At 38.0% G+C, this 26,745-nt stretch overlaps 1 protein-coding gene across 1 annotated transcript in view; it reads right to left on the reverse strand.

Annotated features, from left to right (window-relative positions):
• The window catches only part of Camkmt (calmodulin-lysine N-methyltransferase), a 377,032-nt gene that overhangs the window by 59,447 nt on the left and 290,840 nt on the right, over positions 1 to 26,745 (reverse strand). The window contains exons 4-6 of the mRNA XM_015479709.2: positions 3,912 to 3,972; positions 1,938 to 1,992; positions 799 to 862 (exon numbers count right to left, since the gene is read on the reverse strand). Of these exons, the coding sequence (XP_015335195.2) occupies positions 799 to 862; positions 1,938 to 1,992; positions 3,912 to 3,972 (180 nt within the window). The remainder of the gene's footprint in view (positions 1 to 798; positions 863 to 1,937; positions 1,993 to 3,911; positions 3,973 to 26,745) is intronic.

Consider the following 26,745-nt stretch of genomic DNA (forward strand, 5'->3'; position numbering starts at 1 on the left):
AGAGAGAGAGAGAGAGAGAGAGAGAGAGAGAGAGAGAGGAAGAAAGAAATCAAAGCAAACATCTTCCACTTTTCCTCTCAATTTCTAACGGCTGATAACTGCCCCTGAGCAAATCAGCTTGACTGCTAAAGTAGCCACAAATTATGCTTGCTTTCTTAGTTAAAGTACAGTTCAATTTTCATGAACTCTGTGTACATATTAGTAAAGCATAATCTAATATAATGGGGTTTGAACTGTAATAGCATAGTAGAAAAAAAGGGAGATAGCTTTTATAATCCTAAATAAAAGGAAATAATGAAGAACTGATAGCTGTTTCCAGTGGGGATATAGGTAACTCCTTGGCAATTAGAATAGGTACGATATTACCTGGTATGTATAATAACAATTGCAGAAGTGGTAATAACAAGCCTGATGCTGGAAGTTAATATTTGCAAGCAATACCCATTAAATAAATATTACATAACTTATTTAATGCTGGCAAGTCTTAATGAAAATAAAAGAGCAAGAAGTGTGCTTGAACATGATTGTGAAATAAATTTTCTTACTGCCTTGAGAGGCTCACAAACACAGGATCTTTTAATGAGAAGGGTCTATAAAAATCTATCTGAAGGAAAAAAAAAAACCCATGTAGTCCTATGCCACGAATTCATATATTTCTACTTTTTCTTAATTACTGATGGTGTGTGTGGGGGGGACTCTTTTTTAATACCCCATGCTGTCTTTCTTTATATCAATTGTTACTCAGCCGGGAAAAAGGAATGAGCACAACAAACCCATTTTCTATCTGAATAAGGATACTTCTGATGGCCTTTTCATTCCCATCAGTTAACAGAACTTCTTTGACATCTGCAGAAATAGCAACCTGAAAAAAAAAAAGAAGAAGAAGAAAGAAAAAAAAGGAGCACAGCAAACAATGAGCAAATATGCTTGTCTGTGTGGAAGTGAAGACAGGAGTGACAACCCTTCAGTATCATGCTTCCTCACCTATTTCTCTGTAACAATCTTCAATCTTTTTTCATTTTATGTCTGCATTATTTTAATCATTCAATCAAATCAGTCAATACTTTTATCATTCCATTTGCGGGAGCCTCTATCTTGCTATCATTCTGTTCGGTAATTGCATTGTGACAGCGGATGATGGTATTCTGAGAGGCTTTCATTTGTGGGCTTCTGTTTATCTAGTAGAGCCATCATACAAGGCTGTCACTCTGCCTTTCAGCCTGCTTCTGTCTGACTGCCTGATGCCCTTCATATAACTTTGCATTGCAGGCAGATGGCTTTGTGAGGGTAATTTTTTTGTGAGCTTTGACATGCTCGCACATTGGGCTGTAACCTCGACACATTGTATAAGAGCGACAGGTTTGTCAAATGCCAATCAGTGTAACAATATGCTTTTATTTGTAGAGACATAAAAACTTGTCTAATGCACTGTGCTGCTACATAATATCTCCTGAATACATGACTCAGAACCCAGAGAATGGGGAACGACGTTCCTGAATGGCCAATCTAATTCAAAAGAATCTAATTACTGAGCGCTCTGGATCATGTTTGTTGGTGTAATAATGCAGGCAAAACATTAGCAGCTATATCATGGTGCTCCAACTGTGATTCACCGGGCTATTCCTGTATCTTAGCAAATGGGACTATAATCTGAAAAAAAAAAAATGCTTTCGCTATGGCAAAGAAAGACTGTGCGAGGCCTGGAATGTCACAACAAGCGATATTGACTACACTGGGGTAAAATGTTTCTGCTCATCGAGGCAACCATAAAATCAATATGATCCGAAAGTAAGTCAATCTAGAAGGTCTCTCAAGACCCGGCAGCTTGACCGCAGCTGATGCTGTTGACGGTTCTCTGACCCAGCAGTTGGAGGCCCTGGAACATTTTTCCTTTTGTTCCTCCCTCTGAATGGGACTGGAATTGAGAAAAGACCTACCATGAGCCCAGCCAAGCATGTCATGCCACCCCCTAGCTCACACACAGCAAGGTCCCTGAAAGAGAGAAAAGAAATGGTAGAACCCATACAAATTAGATGAAAATGGTCAGAGAGATATATATGTTACAAGAACAAATTGCCATCTGCAGTAAGAACGGCGCTACCAGGAAGTTGTGGAGACATGACTAGGCTACCTCATGTCGTTTTGCGTTTTAAAAATAATTATGAAATAGAAAAGTCACAAAGCAGGCAAATCAGTGGGGGTTCCCTCATTAGTGTTCACTGCAACATTACCACCGCTGAGCTGAAAAATCTGAGAAGGTTCCCTTTTTTTCCCTTGTCAATGGCGCTGTCTTTTAGAACTAAACTAGCTAGAGTAACGAAAGATAATTGTTAGGAAAGGATAACACTGTTAATCCACATTCATGCCTTCAAAAACAGTTAGACAAGTAAATGAAGAATATATGTGAGTGTGTATATACCTATATTATAGTCACATACAACACACACAAATAGATGCAATCCTGAATTAAAAAAAAAAAAATCTCAAACAAACATAGATTTTGGAAAGCTGAACCACCCCCATAAAGCACAATTACACAAAGAGCATTTAGCAATTAACACTTAAATCACAATTGACCCCAACACAACACAGCGAATAAACAATGCAGGGACATAATACGGTTAAGCCACAGACCCAGACTGAAGTAATGACTGGGCTCTGGCTTCACCGCTCCAAAGTAAAGCCGCTCAGAGTTAAAGCTCACAGTCTAGTGTGCCATTCTGCACTTACCTTCCCCTTTGTGCCTAAATATCAGCCCTCAACGTGTGACATTCTCGCCCTGGCCCACTGCTCGCTGATTGGAGCTCCAGTCAAGCTTAAGCACAGCGAGATGAGCAAATGCCAGACTTCCAGGGCAGCTCTGCAGCCCAAATTCAAAATTGCCCTGTTCTTATTTTACATGCTTAGATTCTTAAGATTGTTTCTTCTTCCCAGTTCGGGAAGTTTATTACCTCAAGAGGAGAAAAAAAGCAAAATTAAAAGGGAGTGGGGGGAGAGAAAAGGGAGAAGAAGCCAAAAGAGGATATTCATATCTGGAAATGCACTCAATGAGTCTTTAGTTTGTTCAAAGTAATTATAGACTGGTTGGTAAATATGGACCCTTCAAGCATCAAAAAATACATATTATTGACCCAATCTTGTAAGTATATATATTGTTAAAACACACACCGTGATCACTAATGGCTTGTCGGGAATCATAATGGGCTGGTTCAGGAAGTATATATTGGATGACTTTTATAAAATAAAATAAGAATTAAAACGAGAAACCTATATTTTCTGGGTCTACCAAACATCTTTAGAATTTTTAAATAAAAGGAATTTTTTTTTCTTTTTCCTAAATCCCACACACAGGTTGATCTATAATGCATAACACTTGAAAACACTTATTTCTGTAGCATGAATCTGTAATAGTAATTTATATTTCACAAATACATATTGTCAAGCACATAAAAATACCTTTAAAACTAGGGGTGGGATGGCATCTTTAAATAATAGCCATGAGGTGTTTATTTATCAAATATTCTGTAGAGGCTTCCCCAGCAGAAGTTTAAAGAACGTTTTTATTGTGGGTTTTTGTTGTTGTTGTTGTTGTTATTTCTTTTCAGCCTTCACAATCAGTAAGGATTGATTGGAGCTTCAGTTTTGTTTCCCCCAAATCAAAGTGAAATAAAATGCCTTCAGTGGAAATCAAAAGCCTTTGACATATAGCAAAAAGCTTGCTGTGCAGTATTAGTACCCAAAGGCAATGCAGATTTCTTTTCAGAAGCAACATGTGTTCCTGGTGAACTTTTTTTTCCTTTTTCTTGGTTTCTAACAATTTAATTGGAAGACTGTAAACAAGGCTGTTTTCAATGTGCAGATTCACTAAACATGATGAGCTAAACATGGATCTTGTAAGAGAAGCTCTGTACCTGAAAACATCCCTGTGCTTGAGGCAGTAGTAAGCCAGGACCTCCTCCGACGGCCAGACACCTAGAAGACAAGAAAGGGTAGACGTGTGATTTATGGGAGTCACTCCATCATGAAATGGCTTTTAAAAATTAGGCTTAGCACAAACTATCTCAATCCAAATCAAGCTTAATGTAGTTACTACCTATCACGTGTCACGCCCTATGAGTTTCTTAAATTGTTGTTGCTTTTATAATGGTGAGATTTATATCCCTTTCCCCCAGGGTAACAGTTAAACATCTTCATGAAGTTTACTAAATTTCAATCACAAGAGAATAACTAAGACGATAACAATCAAAATTATAGATGTCAAAAATTAAAATTGATGGTATTTCAAGTAAATCTTAATGTTGTACACATAAAATTAAGAAGCGTACGTTGAAGGCATACTCTATATGCAGCCTCTGTAGATAAAAAATAAATGGAGAAATTACTCTCAGAGGAAAATATACACACTGAGGCCATCGTATCTTTTCATATTAATGTTTTAAAATATTTACAATTATTTTCTTTTTTTAAAAAAAATCAAATTGGAGTACAAAATTAAGAAATTTTAATTTCTCCAGCTTTGGCATATTTTTAAATTTAATAATACATCTATGTACCAAATTGCATGAATGAGCATTTTCTAAAATTATCACCTATAAATTTATTTAGAAGGTTTAGATTTCATGAACATATATGAATACCTTAAAGAAATGTTGCATGGAAATGACAGTTACTGGTGGTTATCATGGGAGCGTAGGGCCATAAGTGCTTTTATATTTTTCCTCTATACTTTTTTATACTTTCTAAAATTTTTACAGTGAGCATATATTATTCCAATAATTAGAATAAACTGTAGTTTTATAAAAATTATATGTTTTTCCCAAGTGATTGGACTCAGGCATGGCTCTGCTTAAGGCTGAGGCAGCCTTGGGAAGAGCTGCCCGTGTTCTGTCTCAGCCCTAAGCACTCTGCCGCCAGGTCTTGATGCAAAGTTGAAATACATCTTAAAAAAAAAAAAAAAAAAAAGCCTGCTCCCACCCCCAGCCAAGATGAATCTCCAACTTCTAGGAATAAGAGATCCAAATATTTCAGAGAAGAGAATGCCAAGGAAACAGTAAATAACCTATGAGATTCAATGGGTAAATACATGAACAGTAAAGAGGTAGCTGCAAAGAGCATTTGCCGCAGGAAAGCCTAGGCAGATACACCCTACCTCAGCCTCCTGGGCATGTATGGTAGGAATGAGAGTCTGGGAGAAAAACAAGCAAGAAAGTATTTGGAATCATATTTAGGAGGAAAGTCAGAGAGGCAGTGGAGTACAGAAGCAAAGATCACAGGTGCTTTGGGACCAGAATCATTGGACTTCAGTCCCTGATCTGCTTCAGCTGAGAAACTTTGGACAGGTGATTTAACTTCTCTGTGCCTCAGGCTCCTCGTTTGTAAAATATTATAATTGCAGTATCAACCTCATAGAATTATTGAGAGGATTAATGAATGAGATGTAGGCAATACATCTAGAGAACTTCCTTAACTTATAAAATAATAAGTGAAACAATTATTCCAATAAACAGAATATATTGAGAAAGATTTGTACCTGTTCCTATCTTTGAGCTCTGACATGACCCCGAAGTCCTATATCTGGCATAACTCCACATAAAAAGAACTTCACAGAGACCAAAGTACATAATAAAATTCTCTGAAGGAAGAGCCCAAGACAGTTCTACACTAAGTGGATATAATTACCACAAGAATGAATTTCTTTATGCCTTTAGTAGATGGCTGTGAGGTTCAAAAAATAATGATAGGGGAAAGGTATTTAGCTAAATTTTAAGCCTTGATTAAATATAAAAATGGGACTTAAATGCATAGTCTTTTAAAATAGTTTTATGATTTTCTAAAAAAAATTATACAGACTGATTTTTAACTAAATTAAATACAAAAAAATACAAAGGAGAAAGTTTGAAAAAAAAAAAAGATTAGGTAAAATTTCACTACCAGGAATATAATCACTTTTAACATTTTGGACATCATTCCAAAAAATCTTTCTAAGGGTATTTTACACAATTGAGACCTTCTCATGCAGGTTCAATAGTCTGATTTTGCCCTGCTTGATATGTGGTAGAAAGCTTCCCATGATAATAAAAATATACCTTACTTATACCATTATTTGCAATGATTGCCTAGACATTCTATGTGTGCATCAGAATTCACTTAACCTGTTTCTTCTGGGTAGATATTTATATTAGTTTCAAAGTTTTTGATATTATAAGGTTATAAATAGTAGTACAATTAAGAACACAACTTTCCCAACATCTGATTTTTTTCCTTAGGTCATACCTAGGAATGGGAAATCTGGTCCAACATCAAGTACATTTCACATTCTGATAAACTGGTTGAGCATTCCTAACCTAGAACCTAAAATCCAAAATACTCCCAAATCTGAAACTTTCTGAGTGCCAACATGATGGGAAATCCCATACCTGTCTTCATGTGATAAGTTGTAGTTAAAATTCAGGCATACTGAAAATATTATAGAAAATTACCTTCAGGCTACATATATGTTATATATGAAACATTAATGAATTTTGTGTTTAGATTTGAGTCCCAACCCTAAGATAGCTCAGTAGGTATATGTAAATATTACAAAATAAAAAAACCCCTGAAATCTAAAATGCTTTTGGTCCTCGGCACTTAGGATAAGAGAAATACAACCTGTACCTAACTGTCCTTTGTGAAAACGTGTATCAACCTACACCCTCAATAAGAATGTTTGTTACTTGCTAAGATAGGATTTTATCAGTCTATTTTGTTTTTACTATCTGTTATATTTTCATGAATTATATCACTGCCAATCAAAATTGAAATTAGTTACTACTTCACACCCACTAGGACAGCCATCATATAAAGGTCAGAAAATAACAAATGTTGGTGAGGATCTAGTGGAACTTTCCTGCACTGTTGGTTGGAATGTAAAATGAGGCACCTACTTTGGAAAACTGTCTAGCCATTCCTCAAAAAGTTAAATTTAGATTACCACATGACCCAGGGACTCAACTCTTAGGCCTATAACCAAGAAAACGGAAATCGTGTCCATACAAAAATATATTCAAAATGTTCATAGTAGCATTATTCCTAATAGCCAAAATGCAGAAACAACTAAAATGTCCACCAACTGATAAATGATAAATAAAATGTGGTCTGTCATGCAATGAACTATTATTTGACAATAAAAACAAATAAAGTACTGATATACATATGACAACATGGATAGAACCTGAAAACATACTAAATCAAAGAAGCTGGTTACAAAGCACCATGTTGTGTGTTTCCTTTTCTTTGAAATTCAGAGAAAAGTGCAGAATAGGAATATCCATAATGACAGAATGTAGTATGATCATTGCCAAAGGCCAGGATGGTTAGGTGTAAATGGGATATGACTGTTTAATGGGTATGAAATTCCTTTTGGAGGTGATGAAATGTTCTAAAATTGATCATGGTGATGGTTGCACAACTCTGGGAATATACTAAAACCATTGGGTGAACTGTATGGTATGTGAATTACACCTCAATAAAGCTGTTATTTTTTTAACAAGATTTCTTTTTCTTATTTGTGGGAATAAAATGACCTTTAAAAAAGATTGTATTTTCAAGAAGTTCCACAAACACAGTTTAAAGAGCACAGAGGCCTATTAGAATGATGAAAACAAATAATAGTACCCAGTCCCACTCTCCAGTTTTCCTTCTTTTCCTGAAACTACTACTTTCAACATTTTTAGCAGGCAGATTCTTCTAGTAATTACTTCCATATTTCTATATGTTTGTTTTGCTTATTCTTGATCTTTCCATTTTAGGCAAAAAGTCTACTGACACCCCTTTCCTCCTCCACAAAAGGAAGACGAACACTCTCTGCCTTTATCTCTACTCCCCTTTCCACATCAATCATTGCTTCCTATTCACCTCTCACCATCTGCTTAATGTTGCAGTACAATATTATAGTTCTAGTTTCTCTCTCTCTCTCTCTCTCTCTCTCTCTCTCTCATAATTTTGATAAGATCACTTCTCATTGTTGATTTTATTATGTTAGTGAAGTAAAGCTGACTTAGGCAGTAAATTATGATTACTTTTCCTCCAATGTGTACATTTTTGTTTTCTCTGGAGTTTATAATTGTCTTTTTTTTTTCCTCCGACTTCAAACTCCCGTTGTGAAATTCTCAATACATTCATTCTCATCATGTATTCTACTAACCCCATGAGCAAGTCTCTCCTGGTACCTTCTGGCCTGCTTCAGTCTAAACTGGCTGCCCTCTCTGCTTGGTGCGTAGCAGCTCACCTAGAATCAATTTTCATTATCACCCCAGGTTTCCCTCTACCCTTCTCTGTGTTGCATCTCTTTGTTTCCTCTGTTCTTTGTTCCGCGCTGTCTTGGTTTACTCCTTCATTCCGGTGTAATACATCCTTTAATAGTTTCTTGAAAAAACAGTGTATGGGAGGCAAATGTTTGAGAATCTGTTTGATTCCATGGTTAATTTTAATCTAGAAACTCTGTGTTTTTCAGCAACTGGGAAGTTTCTTGCAAAGTTCCATTGATTATTTCTTTACTTCCACTCTTCTCTTGAATTCTTATTATTTGGATGCTTGAACTCCTAATTTTTTTCCTTCTTTCCAATTTTTTAAAACCATTTTATACTTTCTTAGAAATTTCTTCAACTTAATCTTCTAATATTTTTACTGTTCTTTTTTGCTGCTATTGTTGTTGATAGTGGTTCTCTGAATACTTCTTTTATGGAGCATCCTGTTCCTATTGCATGAATGCCACATCTTTTCTTAATTATTTGAAATATTAATTGTAGTTTGTTTTATCTTTTCTTATATTTATATAGCCTATTTTATTCAAGATGTTTCTTTTTTTCTGTTTATCAACTGGCATTTGTCACATCAAAAGCTTTACAAAAGTTATCTGGAAATTCTTTGTTGTCTCATTAAACAGAAGAGTAGGAAGACTAAAAGCTGATTGGAGGTAAAGAAGGTTGACGGTGGGGTGGAGTTGAAGTGCTCATCATTCAGTCTGCATAAATCCATTTAATCTCTTCACTGCTTTTAGTATATACTCTGTTTTTTTTTTTATTGTTGGTTGTTCAAAACATTACATAGTTCATGATATATCATCTTTCACACTTTGCTTCAAGTGGGTTATGAACTCCCATTTTTAGCCCATATACAGATTGCAGAATCACATCAATTACACATCCATTGATTTACATATTGCCATACTAGTGACTGTCTCTGCTACCTTTCCTATCTTCTACTATCCCCCCTCCCCTCCCCTCCCCTCCCCTCTTATCTCNTGAATTGAGCTGCTATGAACATCGATGTAGCAGTGTCTGTTTTTGGTGTTCCCCCCACACCCCCAGTTTAACTCTCTAAAGAATAAACCTCCTTGTCCTTTCCTAAACACTTGGAACCCCATCCAACTTGTGTTGGAGTGAATGAGTGCAGCTGTTCAGGAATTTCCCCCTGGAATGGGGATATAACTGATTCTTCTTCTTCTTCTTCTTCTTTTTTTTTTTTTTAATTTTTGGTACCAGAGATTGAACCCATGGGCACTTAACCACTGAGTCACATTCCAGCCTTTTTAACTTTTTTAAAAAATTTTAAGTCAGGGTCTCACTAGGTTGCTTATAACCTCATTAAGCTGCTGAGGCTAGTGTTGAACCTGGGATCCTCCTGTCTCAGCCTCCCAAGCCCCTGGGATTATCAGCGTGTGTGCCACCATGCCTGGGTATACCTGCTTCTTAAACAATGTTTAATAAATTATCCTTATTTTCGTCCCATTCAACTCCTACTCTTATATGTACCTGGTGCCACCAATTCCTGAACCTTTCAGAAGTACCAACTGGGTTGACTGTCAACTTTCCCAACTGTTAGCTTTCTCACATCTGCTAATTCAATGAGTTCTCACACATTTGCCTTCAAGTTTTGAAAACTATATTATTATATGTTCTCTAATTTTATCATTTTTATGTGATATGTGAGCTTATGCCTAAAAATACCTCTTTATAGAGGGTTAGTGAGGTTTCTCAAAGGAATTAACTTTAATGCATTATTCAATCTCTAAGTTTACTTGTAACCCAGAAATATATTATCTTTTGCATATACCTTTGTGGGATAGTTCTGGAGTCCACAACATATAATGATCATTTGCATCTTTCTCAGAGTACATTTTGGCATGAATAAGTTCTGAGTGGCGGGACTTTAGTGTACATTCTGGAAGAATAGTGACTAGCAGGGTTTCATGGAACAGAGAGAAACTCATTGGAAAAATGAGAATAATTTTTAGAAAAACATATAAGCCAAGAACACTCATGGTGATGTCCTGAGCTTTATCAGTCAATTCTAGATGTTCCTGTTACATTCTTAATATCAGCTGATGAATGAGGCAGAGCAGAATGTGCGGAGTGGCACGCAGAGTTGCTCAAGTATTGATCAAAACAAGATTTCACAAAGCATTTTAGTTAATAGTTTATTCTAGAAAACGTGTTCTCTAGAACATATATCATGGATCAGGATACTACCTAAAATGCTACTCAGAGGCATGTAGTTTCCTCTTCCTTAGTGGTTTCTGCATAAATCAAATATGTTAATTTCAGAGGAAAAAAAAGACCTCCTTCATCCCATAAGCCTCTGTAAAGACATTAGGTAAATAAGAGCACTCTTTGGACAAAAGAAGACTTGGATCCAAGTAGTATATTTGGGTTTCCATGGCTGTTTGGTTTCATCGCATGCATTTTCTTGGTTCCCTGAAGATGTTTCAGACAGAGCGGGGCCTGTTGAACTTGTAAGACTTCAGAAAGTCTGTGGCCAGCCAACACCAAACTACCACTGTGAGGAGGGAAGTTTGCAATATGATCTACTTAATGTATGCAACTACTTTGTTGTTACTGTTAGTGAAGTAGTTAGTTTAGAATTATATTAAATGTCCAAGTTTAGTGGTTAATCTGGAAACAAACACATTCATTAATGACTTGAAGCCTGAGCAAAACCTAAAATCAAGTGACGTGAGTGTCCAGTTAGGTGTGAGACTTCCATTTGGGAGCTTTTGCTTTCCCATAGTTTTCTGTTAGAGGGAAGCCCTAAGGCTTTGACAGACAGCATCCGACAGGTAACACTGCTGGCTCCCTCCTCTTGTGGTGATGGCTTCTCCTTGCTCTGAGATGACAACACGCCCAGCTCTCACAGCAGAGATAAGACTTTTCTGTGATCTGCTGAGGTCTACTGAAGCAGCACCCTTCTCTATCTTCCTCAAACTAAATGATCATGTCCATCACACTGGAGTCGGAAGTAAGGCCTTTCAAATCTGAGACTCAAGTGGAGAGGCCAGCACACCCTTAACTAAGCTGTTGAACCTTCTGAAGAAGAAATGCACTGGTAAATGTTACCAAAACGAAAAACAACTCATACTGGAATGGGGAGGTAAGTTTCTTGGGTTATTTTCAGTGTTTTCCCTGGCTTCTTTTCCTTTAATACAATTCACATTTCTGCTTTGTCACTGATATGTCAACCCAAAGTGAGAATCGATAAAAGGCCTACAGAATGCTCCACAAATAATTTTGGGGCATCTGCTATGTTTCAGGCCCTATGGATCACCAGGGAATAAGATGGCATAGTTACTGGGGCTTCTGACAAGTTGAAGGAGACATTAAATAAATAATCACACAAATAATGTGCCAAATTGCAACTGTAATAAATGGTATGTAGGAAAAACAGAGGGTGCTATGAGCATTTAGCACAAGGGACCCAACCTAGCTGGGGAGAGGTCGGGGGAGGTTGGTATAAAAGGCATGAAAGCTGAGATCCAGAGGATTCAAGACCATAAATGGGGAAGAGAGGGATAGGGATGGAAAGGAGAGCTCTCCATCAAAGAAGAGCCCCATGAAATAAAGTTCTGAAGAGGGGAAGGGCTTGGTATTAGTAGAAATAAGGTTAGTGGAGCTACAGAATGAAAGAGAAAGGAAGAGAGCAGTACAAAATGAGACTGGAGAAGTTGTTAGGGGCCAGACCCCATAGGCTCCAAGGCCATGCTAAGAATTTTAAGTCATACCTTAAAATAAATGCTATGTTTTAAGCAGCAGAATAGCAGATCAGATTTACATTGTAGAATATAACCCTAGTTATTGTAAAGAAAACATTGAAAGGGGGCAAGGGGAGGCAGGAGGAAACTAAGTAGGATCTACTATAATGATCCAGGTGTGAGAGCTGAGGGTGGTTCAGGTGGTGGTTAGTGCAGTTGAAGGAAAGTGGAATGATTTGAGATTATTTAGAGGGTAAACTGAGGTTTACTAGTTAATTAATGAAGAGGGCAGTAGGGAGAGGGAAGTGTCAACTGTGACTCAGATCTGGGGCATAAATAAGTGGGCAGATGATGTACAGCAGACACATATAGGATTTTACTTTAATTTTATATGAATTCATGATGCAAAATAATGCCACACTGGGGCCTGGAGTCTGATTCTGGCTCTGCTACTAGCAAACTCTGAGAAACTAGAAAGGAATTTTGCCTCTCTGAGATTTAGTATCCTCATCTGCAAATGACAGCCTTAAGTTAGATTATATTCAGAGAGACTTTAAGCTATAAAAATTCTATTTCTACAATAGAAAACCAGACCTCATGTTCTGGAGTTAGAGCTCATCTTGAATTCCAGCTCTGCCGGTTCTGTGACCTTGGTGAGGTATTTTAAACATTTTAAGCCTCTTCATTTATTCAATTAGCAGCCAGGCCAATTCTAGAAGCTGGGGACACAGCAGTGATTGAAATATGGTATTTGTCTAAATAACTTTAATAGAGGCAATAGACAATAAAAAAGATAATTTCAGGTACTGAGTAGGTTTGTGAAGAAAATAAAACATGTTAATAGAATATAAAATAACTACCAGCTGAGAGGTATTGCTTCTTTAGCCAGCATTGTTGGATAATGCCTGGGTTCTCTTGTTTGTTGAGTACAAGCGATAAAAGTACCTACTTATAAGAGTGTCATGGAATTAACTGAGATATGCACATAAGGCCCTTAGGACAGAATCTGGCAAATAGCACATTTGTTATGATATTATTTGTTGTTACCAGGTCTGCTGCTATTATTATCACTTTGAAATGCTTCTATCCAGAGAATTATACCAACATTGATTACATTTTTATACCTTCATGGAGATTCTTATTCCTAATTATAATAACCTACAAAATCAAACTTTGGAAAAATGTGTCCTAGCTTTGGGAACTTTGAAAATCAATCTTGAACAAGAATTTCATATATATGGACAATACTTGTTTTACCACTCCAACCCATTAACAGACATGCTCTGAACAATAAATGACCAAGCAGAGGGCTCCCTATGTTTTTGCAGCCTGCTCAGAGAGGACACCAATAAATCAGGGTGGAAGGGAACATCCACATAGCCCAGAACAATGGGACTGTGACACTCTAACATTTACTGAATGCTGCCACTCCCCAGGCACTGTCAGGCAGATGAAGACACTAAGGTACAGGGAGTTTAAGACCACCTTCCCCGAATCAAACAGTGGCGCTGTCACAGAATTAGCACTTACCCCAGGTAATCTGACTCTGGAACCATTATTTTTTGGGGAGGGCGGAGGTTACTGGGGATTGAACCCAGGGGCACTCAACCACTGAGCCACATCCCCAGCCCTATTTTGTATTTTATTTAGAGAGAGGGTCTCACAGAGTTGCTTAGCACCTTGCTTTTGCTGAAGCTGGCTTTGAACTCATGATCCTTTTGTCTCAGCCTCCCAAGCTGCTGGGATTACAGGCATTCCCAACTGTGCCCAGCTAGTGCCATTCTTCTTAACCTCTGGGCTCCACTATCTTTCATTAGTTCATAAAATCAAGGGTCCATATGACTTGTTCTGAAATTTTGTTTCTTTCCCTGTTTCTGAAGAAGCCAAAAAATTACGGGAAGTCCAGACAATGAGCACCTGGAAGGAGGAGAAGTGAAAGGGCACAAAAAATTACTCAGGTATTTCAAAAATAAATTCTCAGACTACAAGATGGTCTGTTTATGGTTGTGACCCAGTTAAAACTGCACTAAGATTTAAAACTTCAATTTTAATCTGCATGCCTAGTAAAGTGTTGTCTATGAGGATGTCTATGAAGATAGAAGGAGACCACAACCCTGTCCTGACACCAAGGCAAGACACTAGGCTATGTACCTTATACGGGTTATCTCACTTAATCCTTAAACAACCCTAAATGACACGCATCATCATTATGACTAGTTAAACAACAGTAAGCTTGAGTGCTATGACCAGGATTTGGGACCACATACTCTACCTCTAGAGTCCAATTTATACTATGTTGTCCCAATATATCAGCCGATTCTGGAATCAAGGAGTAGTTTCTAGTTTTAATGGCCCTGTCAATAATAAATTCAAGGACTTTGGGAAAGTCATATATGATTTTTTGGCTTCAGGAATAAAATGGGAGAGTCAAGTTGACTTCTGAAGGCTCTTCCCACTCTAAATCCAATGGGTGTAGATCATTACATTTGTATATCTCCAAATAAAAGCTATAAAATTGTTAATGGGATCTATTTTGTGACATTTTAAAGAAATTAGACTGGCTGAAATACCTTACTATATCAAAATCCTAAATTTAAACCTCCAGTAGGAAATATTTTAGATGGAATTCAAAATGATCCTAGCAGTCATATCTTCCCTACATGCCTACTTTGTTTGAATTAGAACCACCTTTGTTAATTAAATTTCCTTCAGCGTGGAGTGATTAGGCCATCCCTCAGATCAGATCACCCTTTTCCCTTTTAAAATAGGACTGTGATGAGCCTCAAAAAATCATGTAAGAGCAGTGATGCACCAAATACAAGAAAGAAGAAAGTATTAGGAATAATTGTTATTGTTCCTTATCTTAGGTACTGAGCCACTTCACAACATCGACATTGTTTGTTCTATGGCATACCAAAATAAAACAAGAGCGAGCTTCCTACCAAGTTACTGTGATTCATGAATTTGATTTCTAAAGTAGCTTCCTGTCTTAGAGTCCAGTTTTTATTTCACTTCCAGGTGAACACTGTGTCTAAATTCCAAACCAATTAAAAGCCCCGTGTTCTATGGGGCACATAGGTTCTGCACATGTATGCAAACTTTCCTGGAAAGAAAAGGGTCCTCAGGCTGTGCAAGGGATGGGTGCAAAAGCCACATGCATTTATTAAACAGCCTTAATGTTAGGCTTGCTAGACAACAGAACTTACTTTATCATGTTGTGTGGAGGGTGTGTTCTAGAGTATCAAAACTGCCTGATCCCAAGTTCCCCTTCTTATGGACTTGCAGAAAGAATCACTTCTCTGTGGGGAAGAGGGAAGGAGAAGGATCACCTCCCCTTCCTACAGGAGGAATTGCCGTTAGCAAGTTCCAAAAGGAAAAACACCACTCAGCCAATTGATTTGGTAAGTAAGGCAACATCTTATTGAGGTGCAGTCTAAACCCACTTTAAACAAACCCCTCTCTGCCATTCCATTTGAAAGTTAAGTAGATGATATTGAGATTGCAAAAGAAGAAAAGGAAGCAAAATATGTATGAGAGCTGGCTGAGCATCTCAGCTGTGGAAAATAGCCAGGGCTCAGTCAGTCCTTCCTGTCTCTCCACTCATCATTATGCATTAATATCAAGGAAACATGATGGTCTACTCTCCAGAAATTTCTGCTGCTGCACAAACTTAGGCAGCTCACTGCAACTAATGTGGAAATGTAGTGCTAAGCACGTCCGGGTTGTAAACACAGCAGTCTTGCTCTGCTGGGGCCATCTACAAATGTCTCCAACCAACTTGTGTGATTGTCTTTAACACCTTTTTTTTTTTTTTTAAAGAAATGAATTTGATTTCATTTTCCTCCCCTAGTTTTCAAATAGTCATTAAAAATTAAACAACACTGAGAAAAGCCTTTTATGATTATAGCCTTCATTCTCCTGCAACAAACTAGATCTATAAATTTACGTACCATTGTAGATGTAAATTACAAAATTTATATTCAACTATATTAAAACATCTATTCCAAAAATGATTACCAGTTGTGAAAAGCAGACAGGCTTATCACTTGCTGTCAGTTGTTCATGTCTAGTTAAGCAATAATGTGCTAAAACTGCTCTTTTGTTTTGTGTAAGAATTTTGGCAATAGAAGAAATGAACACTCGGTTAATAAAAACTCAGGCTGCTTTTTTCTTTGATGGAGGAAGCAGCTGCCTGTTTTCATTTGCTGCAGAGCAGCAAAACCCATCAATATAATAAGCAGCTTAGATGCATCCATCCACAGCATCTGTAAGGATATAGGGCTATTCGCTCAAAACCAATCCCTGGTTTAATTTTAACAAAGATGTGTCTGACATATTTGAAAATGCATTATAATAGGTTTTGAAACACGAACAATTTCTCTTTCTTTTAACTACTTTTTACAGATTCGAAAGGTTAGTATACATAGCTGAATGATAGTAATGATAAGAACCAGACCAAACTGTGAGGCCATCCTAAAACAAGGGCAGTGAAGAGAGCAAATGAAGAGGCAGTTATTTGGTTCGCTTCAAAATGGAAGTAATTCATTTGAATGCGATTTCATTCATTTATTCACCCAAACAAATATTTATTGAATCCTTATATGTATTGCACTGGGCTAGAATTCTGAGACCATCATCCCTTCTCTCAAGGAGTTCACTCTTCAGGGAAAAGATGAACATACAAACATAAGTAAAACAATGTGGTGAGTACAGTGTACAGATACACGTTTAGTCTTTTATTTGAAAAAATTCAAATGGGCATACGACACGGTGAAAACTATTTAACATAAAAATTAAAAATCAAATACTGTCTCCTCTATTATACAGTCACACACTTCATTAGACATACCTTTAAGAAAAGACGATCTGGTAGAAAAAAAATTGAATTATGTTTAAACACATGTCAAACTGTTTACTAGTGTAGCCAAGAATTATCACACTTTGGAGAGAAAGTTTTAGGATTTTAAGTTTTGTTTGGACAGCCTCTAATTTTACAGTAACCATTAGATACTTTTACATGATCATGAATACACGACACAGCAAGCCTAATAGAAAATACAAACCTTAAAGCAACTTACAATGTAATACAGTATGCTTTGGCTAGAAATCGTGCTAAGAGATTATTTTATTTTAGTGCTAGGTGGCATTCCAAGAAGTCAGATAATTCTAAATCCTCCTTTCTCTGATTCAATATTGGATAAGTGAGCATCTCAGCATGACAGCTAGAGACTTGTCTGGTGGTATACATGAATATGAGGTTAGCCATCAGCTTTTCAGGAGATCAAATTTAAATGAGCATGCATTTGCAGAAACATTAAGAAAATGTTCCCATAAATGTAGAGCCAAGGGCTCGCTTCATCAAACATGGTCATTGCAAAGCTGTCTACATGGTTGGGATTTTTTTTTTAATAAATGTTTTATTTTGTAATAATTTTAGATCTACAGAACAGTTGTAAAGACAGTACAGAGAGTTTCTGGTGTTCACCCAGTTTCTTCCACTGTTCACATCTTATAATTCACAAAACCAAAGCACTGACATCTGACATTGGCTCATTACTACCAACTAAACTCCAGGGTTACTATGTAGATGAGCGTTGAAGGTATCTGTCAGAAAGTCACATACTGAACCTAAAGGACAATTCTAGCACCTATCACATCTTTCCTTCATTTTTTTCCTTCTTCTTAAGTTACTCTAAATAAATTCATATCAGATTTAAGAGTTAAAATGGGACACAAAATGCATATACCTCAGGGTTTAAAAAAAAAATCTGACCTCATCAAGTGAACTGTGGAGTCAAGCAAAGCCTTGGATCCCCATTCCTTTGTTGAGCCAGGCAGAATATTATTTCTAAGTCATTATTCACATAGAAATTCTGATTGCCCCTATTCAATTAATACTTTCATATCACAGTGTGATATGGACCCTATAACCAATCTTGTGGCAGCATGAGTTAAGAACCACAAAGAATACAGGGGTCATTATTTTTCACCCATTTAGAGTGTTTATAAAGCATTCACTATGAACCCTCTCTTCTCTGTGCCTGCTTTCCTCCTTCCTCTGCCCCACTGCTTAATGGCCAAGCACAGTGCTTCCAGAATCCTGCAGAGATTCATAGACTTAGGTACTGGTTAATGGTGGTTCCTCCAATAGAACGTTGGAAAAGATGCCTCTTGGGAGATTCTGACTATTTACAACTGGTGGTCAAACCTTGGTGTCTCGTGTTTGGGTGACATGCCCTCTAGGCTGAAAAAACTGCTTCCCTAAAATGTAGACAGGCCCCCAGAGGAGACAGAGCCCAGCAATGCCCCCAGTTCTTTCATCCCTCCCTTGATTCCTTTAGTTTCCCTTCTCTCCACCTCACCTTCTCTCACTTTAATCTTCATCCTCGTTTTAATGCCTCCTTTTTCTGTTTAAAACAATTGATAACTGAAAAGCAAACTTTTCCTTTAAAAAGCAAAAAGTAATCATATTTCAATAAATAATTTGTCATAATATCCTCAATATTTCATAAAATACTTTGACATATTTCTTTGCCTTCGATCATAAACTCCGTGAGGAGAGGGAGCTCACTGCTTCCTTCTTGGGTCATGTTTGTATGATGCATGTGAAGGCATGTTGTCTTCATGTAGAACAGTAGCAAACTGTTCTAAATCTGGAACTCACAACAATTAAAAAATAAATCCCTCTTCTTTTGCAAGATATATTTGCTGAACTTTGTGTACTGTATCTACTCATGACCTGATTCTACCTGTAAATGCAATCACAGGTCAATTCTGGTGTGGATAAGTTTCTAATTGCACTCAATCCACTTTCACTGGCTTTCTTATCTATATCCACTATCTGTAGACCTGGCAGGACAATTATCACAAGAAGATAGGATAGATGCTCTGGGGAGTAAAGCTGTCCTGGACCTGAAAGGTGCCTGCTTACAAGTTCCCAGGCCAGCAACAAAGAATCCACATTCAATTGGCCCTCTTTCTTTAAATCAATCCTCTTGCTTTGTTCAGCGGAGCTGTGTCATGGGTGCTCATATCTGGGGCTTATCTGTGGATATCTACAAACAGGCAGGTCTCTAATCATAGGAGCCTGGAAAGAGTCCTAGAATGGGCCCTTTAAGTGACTTGAGAGAGAAAATGATTCTGTCTGGCTTTTTCCCCCCCTTTTGGTCCCCCCTTCTCTTTGCTATGATAAAATTTGTAACTGTAACCCATATAGCAAAATGTTTTCTCTGAGAATCACAACTCCTTGAGAAGGGCCTTCAAAAATACACTATTTAAGCTGAACCATTGCTTTGCACTTGACACCACAATTATCTTTCTGTTGGGAAAAATACAAAAATTCTAGAGCTGTTATATTTTTACTGGCCCTTTCACACCAGGACACATGAGCGTTCTTAAGTTGAGATCAAAGTGCATGGGCTGAGTAGTTGAGAGCGGAGAAGTCATCACGGTCCCTGTGGACTCATGCTGGATTTCTCAGGAAAGAAAACAGATTTCCTTCTCCTTCCAGCAGCAGAGTTCATGTTATCATGAACTCCATCATTTCTCCTCCTTGGTCCCACCCTCAAAATGATTGAAACAATGGCTTTGAGCCCAGAGCCTTGCATTCCAGCGAGAATTTCTTTTTTCATCCTGTTATGCTGCCCAAGAGCACTGGAGAGATTTTTCCCTGAGCAAATATCAAAGCAGAAGTCAAAATTCTTACCACTATTGACACACACAAAAACAACCTTTTGGAAGAATACAAAATAATGTTTACTATTTTTTTCATGGGTGCTTCTGAGAAATCTCCATGTAAGAAGTAATGCCTAAAGAATTAAGGAGCTTGTGCAGCACAGGGCACGGCTAGTGAAATTGAGTTTGGGCTAGAACCTCAGTTTCCAAGGACACTTCCTTGGTCCCCAAACACCTAGTTTTCTTTTCAGAGTAAAAGATGAGCAATAGCTTAGGAAAGACATCATGATTTGAGTTTGCATCTCCTGGGCAGATATTTTTTTTCTTTTTTTCTTTTTATTATCTTTCAGGTGGAAATCAATGTTTAAAGAAATGTATCCTGGGGCTGCGGTTGTGGCTCAGTGGTAGAGCACTTGCCTAGCACGTTCGAGTTTTATGTGGTGCTGGGTTTGATCCTCAGCACCACATAAAAATAAATAAATAAAATAAAGGTATCGTGTCCAACTACAACTAAAAAAATATATTAAAAAAGAAAGAAAGAAATGTATCCTATTCATTGCAACTTCAGTGTAGTCACAGATGCTTGGTAACTACATTTAAGTCATTTTTGGTTTCTATTTCTTAATAAACAGCTTTATGGAAGCAGGGCTTCCGTGCCACACCCCGACACACTGGCTGGTGGTGGAGGCTATAGATAAACTCAGCTGCAGCTCACCCAATATCACAATCCTGAATTGAGACCAGGAAGCAACATACAATCTTCAGAAACAGTGATCCTCCTGCTCTGGAATTGTAATTATTACGTGCCTGGCTTTATATAATTGGGCTTTTGTTTGTTTTCAGGAAATTTGTCACGTAAATGGTCATTAGCCTTATTTATTCAAATATCTACATGTAATCTGTGTTGCAATTAAGAGGTGGTAGCAGATTCCAACAATTCTTTTGATTACCAGCATTCCAATCATAATAAAAGAGTAATTTTAGTTTACATTGTTGTGTCTAGGGAGGGAGAATCATGTAATATATACAATTTTCGCACACACCACGGTGTTGAGAAATGTAATTTTCTGTGTATTCTCTTCTAAGAATATTTTCAATATTTCTGGATTGTCTCTGCACTCAGGAACAGGATTGAAATCTCCACTTTGGCATTTATCTGAGACTGTGATAGCTCAGTTGTCTGCCGCCAAATGCCAAGATAGGGGGAATCTCATCATCCAGAGACCAGCTGCATGATGGGCAGTTAATAGATATATCAAACCTTAGGATATATGCTAAGCTGAAGAGATGATTGGTTGGTTGATACACTGATTGATTAGCATAGGGAGAATGGGTTTCTTCTTGACAACCTAAGATTATGCTTCAGCTAAGCTCAAATTGCTTACACCTCTTCTATTGGGTTTAAAATTACAGTCCTGTCATCTAAAATCTCTCTTCAATGAAATTTTTACCATATATAAAAATTAAAGGGAAAAAGAAAGTAGGTGCAGTGGATAAGAGTAAATGGAGTAGATACATTTCATGCTACTGTTGTTGATTCCACCAGGAAAAGTTGATATGTAAATCCCCTTGAAAAATGTTACACATTTCATAAACCATTACTGAATATTATACAATAATTCAGGGGAAAAAGTTCAGTATGTTTAAGTCAGTGAACACCATATTTTCAAATACACTCAAGTCAGATCTCCTCTATGTAACACTGAGAATTAAAGGAAAGCCCTCTATTAATCAGGTTTACTCTTTTAGGCACGCAGACCCACCCTTGGACTTGGAGTATTTTTAACTGCTGGCATGCCTTTCGGGGGCAGGGCCAGAAAGGGCAGATTTATGGAGACTGCGGATTAGCTTTGTATCTGAAGCAGCTTAACAGGAGCAGTAACTTCTTTAATTAGCAGTAATGATCCCGAAGACAGTCACATGCACATCTTGAAATATTTTAATATTGTGCCTGTTTCCCACACACGTAAAATCAGATATGCTTGAAAAATGAAACAAGGCCAGATGAATGAAGGAAACACAACCCTGCTCTATCAAACTCAAGACTGATATGGAATAAAAATCCACCAAGACCTTTCTAGAAAGGGCAACATTTCGGGCTCTACGAACACCTGATAGTCCTAGTTTACAACAAATTCATTAAAAATAAGCCTCGTTTATCATGCCCTGTTTGCAAGGGCCTGTTTAAAGATTCTACCTCTTTGTACTTGAATTATCAGACTGGCTCTCTCCCCTTCCTTCTCATCCCCCTCCCCCTCCAAAAAAAAAAAAAAAGCTGGTAAGCTTTAATTCAGCACTTTGAAGAGCACCCCTCCTCTGCCTGAGCAAATAAGGATTTGGTTGCCGAATCACACTGGATAAGTGGTTCATTGAGAATGTTAAAATCTGCATTAATAAATAGGACTGGGCTTCTCGGATTTTCCCTCTTCCTATCAGCTATGAGCGGTAGGGGATCAGCTGTGACTAAAATCCCCAGCTGAACAACCCACATACAACTCAGTGAGCAGACTTAAAACAAGGCCATTTATTGGTGACTGTTATGCAAACAAAGCGTCCAAGTCTTAGAAACAGATGTCAACTGAAGCATATGCTTACTGTAAACTGGAATTTGATTCTCTTTATAAAAATAGACATAAATGGGCCTTCAGAAAGTAGACTGCCTCTTGTTGTCTACCACTGCCTAACTTGATTCAGCCTAAAGCTTTTAAAGAGATGAATAGACTGATATGTGAGGGCAAAAGAATAAAAGTTAAAAAAAAATTAAATTGGAAATAAATGATAACATGTTGGAGCAGTTCCCAGAAGCAATTTTACAGATTTTTCTCTAAAAACACAAGACAGGAAGTTAAAAGCTTAGTGCAGGTCACCCATGGCATGTCGAGTTATCATTTCCTACCACTTAGGGTGGAAAAGAACCTGCACGTCTGGGTGGCAAGTGTAGTGGCGCATACTTTTTACCCTACTCTCTCTTTCTTTCTCTCTCCCTTACCTCTTCTCACATCTTGATGTCTTTTAAATGTCACTTATTTTACATGAGGCGGTTGGTGGAGACATGAGTCAACAGCAATCAGAACCATTATCCCCTGCAGCGAGTCCTGGTCTTAATGCATTGTGACACCTTTGCTGGCCAGCCACCGATTTACCTTTCTGCTTCTTAGGGAATTAAGTGGCATCATGTGAGAATGGTTGTGATATGAACAGCATGGGCATAACTGGTATTAAATTTACCTCTCAGCCTAAGTGAATTTTCCTCACATGTGACTAATCAAAATGAAAGCTTGTGGACCCAGGCTGAGCTGGCCAGCACTTCCCCACCCCTGGGACCAGGGCTATTTTGTTTTATCTCTTTGTACAAGCTGGCAGAAGTTTAAAGTGAAGGGGATAATCCAGTGCTGGTGTCTTTATGAAATAACATCCTTACATGAAGAGGCTTTTAACTGTCTGTCGCTGTCCTCTCAAAAAAAGAGTGTGACAATCTCATTTTGCTGAGCACCCTCCCATGAAAAGGGAAAATAATAGCCATGGCCGCCATGGCTAGCACTGACCTTACATGATCCATTATCCACTAAACACTTAAAAGTCAGTTTTACATACACTGTGGGGGGAAATGAGGGAACTATCACAATCATTTTCACTTTAGTGAATTTGCCATCCATTTGAAGTCCGTCACTTGATATCCCAACACATCCAGCCAGTGTCACAGTGTAATGCAAAAGAAAATGCAATTGATTAAAAGATGTCCACCACAGATGCCCCGGCACCCTACGATTTAGTATACTAGCTAGGAGTCATGGCATGGGTGCAGTGGCTTCATGTGAACTTTTCTCAAACTTGAACCTAAGAAAAAGAACAATCGAAAAGGAAGTCCTCAAAATTTTTAGAAGTGCTTGACATTCCTTCAAAAATATGTTTTACTAACCACTTAGCGGAGATCAGTAGGTGCCAAAAGAAGTGCAGGCAGAGCAATTATCGTCCTGCACAGTCAGCCTGATGCTCATTCACAGACAAGAGTGGCTTGCATTCTGCCACGAACCAACTGTGCATGTTGCTGATAATAGAGCAGAGGTATTGCTAAATTGGTACTGAAATAGCACACCTCGTTTACTTCCAGAAACTTATTTGTGGAAGGCAGTGAAGGCTGGAATATTTTCTCATAACTACAAGAATACCCCACTCATTGTTAACATTAAAATTAGTTTCCTGACATGGTGCATGCTATGCATTTACTTGTCCTTAAATAGGAACTTCCAGGCCCAGAGTAGAACACTAATGGCATTTCTTTCCCCTTGTGGATAATGCATTGCTTCATTAATAAACCATCTACAAGCCTGGCTGGTAATCAAAGTCTTGGTCACTTTACAGTTCTTCACTCAGAAGTTCAAAGGCAGCTTCCCTGCATTTGGGTAATGCATTTATTCTTGAACCCTCTGTTCCGAGGGCAAACACTGAAAGTGGAAAACGAGGGCGGAGATGGAAGAGCATGGCAGCAGTTGAATATCACATAGAGTAACTGCCAAAGTTTGAGCCACATTTATAAAATTTAACCTTACTATGTTAGGGCGTTGGGGCAGGAGCAAAAAAAGAATAGCCAAATAAACGATTCTGATTCCAATATTCTTAAAGAGTTTATTTGCCCACACCCCTCCCAAACCCTTGAGTTCCACTTTCTGAGTTGACACTTTCATTCTGTTCCCCAACTCCACTCTCCTAGTTAGCTTGGAGGAAACCAGGGTGGTTATTCAAAGGAACCCCAGGGGATCTGATTCAGAAAGGAATGAAAGAATTCTGGGAAGGTTCTATTGGACCATGCCAACTGAAAATCAAGTCTGCTGCTGGATTCCTGGAGATTTTCTACTCAATGCAGATACCAGAAAACCAAAATTTTCAAGTAGAATAAGAACATAAAAAGATAGGGCAAGATGGTTAATTATGGATCAAGAAAAATGAGTAGCAGAGGGTGCCATTTTCCCCAAACATGCTATGGAATACCGGAGAGTGTCACTTTCAGGGCTCATAAGAGAAAGGCTGAGAAGAGATGGGAAGGAAGATCATAAGGAGAAGAAAACACTTAGAGGAAAATATGTAAACCTCTCATTACAGTCTTCACCACAAGAGGAAAGCAAGCAGAAATATCAGAAGGTAGTTTGTGGCCTGCTAAGTTACCATTGAGGAGTATTTTCTGGTTAAAAGGAAACAGAAACCAGGAGTATTTTCTGGGTTAAGAAACAAAAACAAAAAACAAAAACCTGTTCTGGGAAAGTGAAATAAGAACACCCAAGTAAATTGGTCTTTAGAATTTGATTGCACACTTCAGGAATGAGTCAGGAGTAATGAATCCAACACAACTGTGTGGCTCTATGGGCAGACTGGCTATTTAATTAAATTAAATTAATTAATTTATTTATTTATTGGTACTGGAGATTGAACCCCAGTGCACTTTATTAAGTGAGTTACATTCCCACTTCTTTTTAATTCTTTTTAATTTTGAGACCAGGTCTCCGTAAGTTGCAGAGGGTCTCACTAAATTGCTGAGGCTGGCCTCAAACTTACAATCCTTCTGCCTCAACCTCCTGAATCACTGGGATTACAGGCATGTGCCACTGCACCTGGCTTACACTGGCTATTTTAGACATGCCTCAACCATTAGCTAGAAACTTCAGTGTGTATGTGTGTTGGGGGTTGTCCTGCTGTCCTGATGAGACAGCAGCCCTGTGATCTGCAGCAGTCACATAGAGTGTTCAGTAAAGCTCAGGACACCACAGATGTGGCTGTACTGGATGTCTGATAGGAGATTAGGGAACCAATGACATCCCATTTTCACTGCCTATTTACTTAGCTTTCTTTTCAAAGTGTTCAAAATGAAGAATCAATCTGAAGAGCCACATCACATGTCTGCTTTCTAGTTGTTATGGAAATCTTTCTCCCAAACCACTCCTTCATTAAGAGAGAGAGAGAGAGAGAGAGAGAGAGAGAGTGTAGGGGGAGTTGGGATTGTGGCTCAGTGGTAGAGCACTCGCTCACCTCACATATGCAAGGCCCTGGGTTCGATCCTCAGCAGCACATAAAAGTAATTAAATAAAATGAAGATATTGTGTCCAACTACAACTAAGAAATAAATATTTTTAAAAAAGAGTGTTAGGGATTTTGTGGTTGTTGGTTCTGGGACTCAACAACCCAGCTAGGTCAAGAATGCATTTAGTTCAGGATCCATACCTGGAATTTTTTTCTTCGATGCAGCTAGACCACCTGGTTACTCTGGACAGCTCCTTGGAGTGTGGAGTGCTGATGAGGAAGCTGAGATTTAATCCGCCTGCAAGCCCTTAACTCTGAGAACTAACAGTCTTCTAGTCAGGTGTCCCTTCTGCTGAAAAATGCATTTTCTTGCTAAACAGTACTTTGGGGTGGGAAGTGCGTACTGACTCCACTTATCCCAGTTAACACTTGGCCCACTTGAAGTAATGTTACGGATAAACTCATGCCACCTCCCCATGAATATCTTCAACTGCTCTTATGGGAATGTCACTCATTGACTCTTAAGAATGAGGTTGGGCTCATTATATTTTGCAAGTTACAATTGTTTTTTATAAGACAATTCTGATGAAGTAATTTAGGAGGTGGAAATTCTCTCCAAGATTGCTTCAGGAATTCTTTTTGATTTTGTCAAATCAAATCCCAAACACAAGTATGAAAGGCCAACACAATCACTGTCCTCTTTGGCATGCAGGATTGAGGGCACTGTAAAATAAAACATAATGCTAAAGTACTATTTTCTAAAAAACAAACAAACACATAATTCTTAACGTATGTTCTAATAAAATATAATGCTAAAATCTGTTTCCTAAAGGGGACTAACCTCTGAGAGAGAAAAAATAATCCTTACAAGGGAAGCCTAGTAAACTAGAAGTAGAATGATAGAAATTAAAAGGAGAGAAGAAAAGAATTGCCATTTACCTAGTATAAGTGTTTGACACTATGCTGAACTAGTCATAAATATCACCTCATTTAACAATCAAAATACCTTGTGCAGCAGGCTCTCTCCTGCAGATGAGGGAACTCAGTGACATCAG

This window comes from Marmota marmota, unplaced genomic scaffold (genome assembly GCF_001458135.2).
Source record: "Marmota marmota marmota unplaced genomic scaffold, marMar, whole genome shotgun sequence".
Lineage (NCBI taxonomy): Eukaryota > Metazoa > Chordata > Mammalia > Rodentia > Sciuridae > Marmota > Marmota marmota.